The 2,357-nt window shown below is 37.3% G+C and overlaps 1 protein-coding gene across 1 annotated transcript; it reads right to left on the reverse strand.

Moving 5' to 3' along the window:
* On the reverse strand, positions 258 to 1,346 carry LOC109129902 (putative nuclease HARBI1; the record flags this gene model as incomplete). The annotated part of the gene is made up of 1 exon (XM_019238932.1): positions 258 to 1,346. A coding segment is annotated over exon 1 (1,089 nt), but the record flags the coding sequence as incomplete, so codon positions are not given.

Here is a 2,357-nt window from a genome sequence, read left to right on the forward strand (position 1 = left end):
AAAAAAAAAACATTATTACTTAATTATTTAAAGAAGACAAACATTTTATTTAATTAATACAAATGACCAAATTTATTCCAAATATTCTCAATCAAATCCTCCTTTAATTTGCGATGTGCTTGTTTATCACGAATTAATGTATGACCATCACCTAAACCTTCAAGATTTGAAGACATAGTTACTGAAAAGGTAAGATCCGGAGTAGTTCCAATTCTATCTTCTTGTTGGAATTCTTGTTCATCATAGAGTGTGTATGAATCTCGTTCATCTTCGACAATCATATTATGCATTATGAGACATGCTCTCATTATATATGCAATTTTACCCTTGGACCATAAAAGAGTTGGATTTTTAATCATGGCGAACCTAGATTGCAAGACTCCAAATGCACGCTCAACATCTTTTCGTGCACCTTCTTGTTTTTGTGCAAATAAACGATGTTTCGGATGTTGTGGTTGTGGGATGGATTTAACAAATGTCGCCCACTCTGGGTAAATACCATCCGTCAGATAGTAAGCCAAATTATACTCATTTCCGTTGACATAGTACGAAACTTCGGGAGCTCGACCGTAAATAATGTCATTAAATACTGGTGATTGATCAAGGACATTTAAATCGTTACAAGTACCCGGAGCTCCAAAAAATGCGTGCCATATCCAGAGATCTTGTGAAGCTACTGCCTCCAAAACAATTGTTGGCTTATCGGTGCCTCTTGAATACATTCCTTTCCAAGCGGTTGGGCAATTTTTCCACTGCCAGTGCATACAGTCAATGCTACCAACCATCCCGGGAAAACCCCTCTGTTCTCCATAAAATAGTAACCTTTGAAGATCCTCTGCTGTTGGTCGGCGTAGGTATTCAGTGCCAAACAAGTCAACTATCCCGACGACAAAATGTTCCAAACATTTACGAGCAGTACAAGCAGCAAGACGTATGTATTCGTCAACCGAGTCCGTCGCAGTCCCATACGCTAAAAGTCGAATTGCAGCAGTACATTGTTGTAGGGGTGATAGACCATTCCGGAAGGTTGCATCCTTTTTTGGCTTAAAATATGGAACTTCTTCACTGAGACGATTCACAATACGCAAGAACAACGGCTTGTTCATTCGAAACCGTCGCTGGAAGTGGTGAGCATTGTAAGTCGGATTATCAGAAAAATAATCGTTCCACAAACGTTCATGCCCTTCTTCTCGTTTTCTATCAATATATTCACGTGGTTTCCTTTCCACCGGAATAGCTTCTTCAACAGCTTCAAATTGGTTATTAAATTGCTCTTGAAAGTATTGGTTTAAACTATCATTATTTGGGTCATAATGGTAGTGAAATTTGTTGGAAGAAGATGCCATAGCAATGAAGGAAAGAAAGAGAAGTGATTGTTTTTTAGGAAAAGAAATATTTGTGAGTAGTGGTGAGAAGTGATAGTTTTTTAGGAAAAGAAATATTTGTTTTGGGTGAGAAGGAAATTTCTGCTTGATGAATGAAAGAAATATTTGAGTTTGGTGAGAGAAGGAAATGTTTGTGCTTTGTTTAGAGAAACAAATGTTTGTTTTGTTGGGAGAAACAAATGTCTCATATATATAGACTGATCAATGGCAAATTCCAAACTAAACACACGGGTTCATAATTCGCAATAAAAAACAACAACAACCAACTTCACGGGTTCATAATTCGCAAAAAAAAACAACAACAACCAACATCACGGGTTGCAACACCAAAAGAAACAACCAAACATCTTTTCAAGACAATAATTTACTTGACCTGGTTCACTATGTCCGTCAGCTGGATCACTCGGTCCGTCAGCTGGTTCACTTTGTCCGTCAGCTGGATCACAAGAACCTTGAGCTGTATCATTTGGTCGTTGAGTTGGATTACTTGCTCCTTGAGTTGGATCACTTCGTCCTTGGGTTGAGCTTCACGGTTCGACAGACTAGGTAATGGACCAGCTTCACGGTTCGACAGACTAGGTAATGGACCAGCTTCACGGTTTAATGGTTGCGGTTCATAGTAAGCAGTCTCAGCCTCATCTTCTGTATCGGAACTATAGTTTAAGGGGCTGTTTATTCCCTCGTCATAGTCAGAGAACATGTCTTCCACAACCTGAAACCAAAACAAACCAAACATTCGACATTCATTAAAGTTTCTGAAAATACATAAACATATATAACCCGATTCATTAAAAACATCATATGAAACTAAAATTTCTGAAAACATTCATTAAAAACATTCATTAAAGTTTCTGGAAATACATAAACATCAAATAAATATAAGCCGATTCATTAAAAACATCATATAAAACTAAAATTAAACAAGCATAAACCCTAAAGCTAAAACAGTTCAGCCATTAGCTTTTTTTTTAG

This window comes from Camelina sativa, chromosome 17 (assembly GCF_000633955.1).
Source record: "Camelina sativa cultivar DH55 chromosome 17, Cs, whole genome shotgun sequence".
In the NCBI taxonomy this organism is placed as follows: domain Eukaryota; kingdom Viridiplantae; phylum Streptophyta; class Magnoliopsida; order Brassicales; family Brassicaceae; genus Camelina; species Camelina sativa.